General features: G+C 33.2%; 1 protein-coding gene across 2 annotated transcripts in view; it reads right to left on the bottom strand.

Annotated features, from left to right (window-relative positions):
• LOC107704544 (sentrin-specific protease 7-like) overlaps positions 1-2,109 on the bottom strand; it is a 46,721-nt gene that overhangs the window by 41,624 nt on the left and 2,988 nt on the right. For both annotated transcript variants that reach the window (XM_016507482.1, XM_016507483.1), the window contains exons 4-5: positions 1,058-1,303; positions 862-953 (exon numbers count right to left, since the gene is read on the bottom strand). In XM_016507482.1, the coding sequence (XP_016362968.1) occupies positions 862-953; positions 1,058-1,303 (338 nt within the window). The remainder of the gene's footprint in view (positions 1-861; positions 954-1,057; positions 1,304-2,109) is intronic.

Raw genomic sequence — 2,109 nt, 5'->3', positions numbered from 1 at the left:
TTGTGGGCTAATTTTCATTTTTGGGTGAACTAACCCTTTAAGTACTAAAATTACTAAAATTGAAAAATAAAATAACTAAATATTTAGAAAATGTTAAATGAACTGTTTCTGTTAAACATTTCTGAAGCTATATTTCTGACTTTCTTTTAAGTGCTAAAATGATTAAAACTAAAAAAAAATAATAAAAATAATAACTAAATCTTAAAGAAAAGGAATAAAAACCCGTACAACTAATAAAACTGACAAAAACACAAAATTAAAATTAAAATGGAATTGGAAAATATAAAAAAATAAAGCCAACTAAATCTTAACAATTTCTCAAAAAAAAAAAAAATGACTCTGAGTAATAAAATACACTTCCTGTAGATCAGCTGGCTTTGCTTTCAAGATACAGAGGACATCAACACAGAACTATAACTAACTCTCTCTCTCTCTCTCTCTCTATATATATATATATATAGGCCTAGCCTATATATGAAGAGTTTATTTGCAAAAACCGATAACTCGTGTTCTAACTCATAATAACTCATAAATCATGATTTTTTTATTATGTTATCATGTTTTTAATATTTAGAAAATGTTAAATGAACTGTTTCTGTTAAACATTTCTGAAGCTATATTTCTGACTTTCTTTTAAGTGCTAAAATGATTAAAACTAAAAAAAAATAATAAAAATAATAACTAAATCTTAAAGAAAAGGAATAAAAACCCGTACAACTAATAAAACTGACAAAAACACAAAATTAAAATTAAAATGGAATTGGAAAATATAAAAAAATAAAGCCAACTAAATCTTAACAATTTCTCAAAAAAAAAAAAAATGTTTTATATAAAATATTGATACTTAAGACAGGGATGTACCTCTACGGATCTTGAAAGAAGAGCTTTCAGACGCGCCCGTATGGTTCTCATCATGGCAGAGAAGAGTATCCGATGCTCTTTTGGGTCTCCATCTGAAACAAATAAACATATATGGTATAAAACCCACTAGATCATAGTGAAATCTCCTGCTCTAGACCACAGGCACAAACCACCATACCATGGTTCAGATTCTCACCTGTTGTTTCCTGTGAAGTCTCTCCCTGCGGTGGGAGTCTGACACTGGGCTCTGAAACCAGGCGTCTCGGACACCTTATTGGGTGTCCTGTTCCCCTGAAAGGATTGTTTGTTCATTTTAAAACTGATCAGTCCACGTGTGGCTCCTTTGGGAATGTTATCCGAGCAGGTGCGTGTGACGTGGCCTGGTGTGCGTGAGTCCGGTGAAAGATCCCGCCGGTCACCGCTGAGAGACGGCCTGAAGGGTCTGCAAGAGAGAAATGGACACAAATACAAATAAAATGTGCCATTATGCAACTGTTAATGATGTTTTGCTCTCTAAAGGTCCTTGCACACCGAGTCCGAAATTTCATATACATTTTTTTGTTTTGTTTTTCCGTATGTGTCATCCTTTCCTATAAAAATGCTTGCTATGGATGTAAAAACGCAGACAATCGAACCTGGTCTTAATTTCTTTTATGACGGACGAAAGTTTCGAAGGCAGTGTGTAAACGTGATTGACACAACGGGAGGTTGTATTTATTTTTTAACGTGCAAAAAGTTCGGACTCAGTGTGCAAAGACCTTAAACGTGGCTCAGATCCTTGTTTCGAATGCAAATCTATAGACTATTTTGCCCGTTTTATCATCTGCTAGGACAAAACGTAAGTCTGACTGCTCAAAATTTACACACTTTAATACTTAGGGTTAGGAATTGTTTTGGTCCTGAACTTTAGGTATGAAAAATAATACATCACAGGTAGGGCTGTGCGATATTGAAGAAAAATGCGATATGCGATACTATTCAATATGCACTGATTCTTATTTTAAGCTACAAAAGTTATTTAGGTAAGAGCAGTGAGTGATTTTCTCTTTGTCTTTTGTTCATGGCCCCAAATATTGTAAGCATATTGCGATATGTACATTTGGGATATTTCGATATATTGCACAGCTCTAATCACAGGTCAAAGGTTTGGAATAATTATTGTTTTTGTTGATGTTTTTGATTTGTTACTGTCTCTTTTGCCTACCAAGGCTGCATTTATTTAATCAAAAATACAGTAAAAACAATAAT

The sequence above is a fragment of the Sinocyclocheilus anshuiensis genome, unplaced genomic scaffold (genome assembly GCF_001515605.1).
Source record: "Sinocyclocheilus anshuiensis isolate Anshui unplaced genomic scaffold, SAMN03320099.WGS_v1.1 scaffold2038, whole genome shotgun sequence".
In the NCBI taxonomy this organism is placed as follows: Eukaryota; Metazoa; Chordata; class Actinopteri; order Cypriniformes; family Cyprinidae; genus Sinocyclocheilus; species Sinocyclocheilus anshuiensis.
Note: the sequence above shows the minus strand (reverse complement) of the source record. Positions and strands in the feature narration are given on the sequence as shown.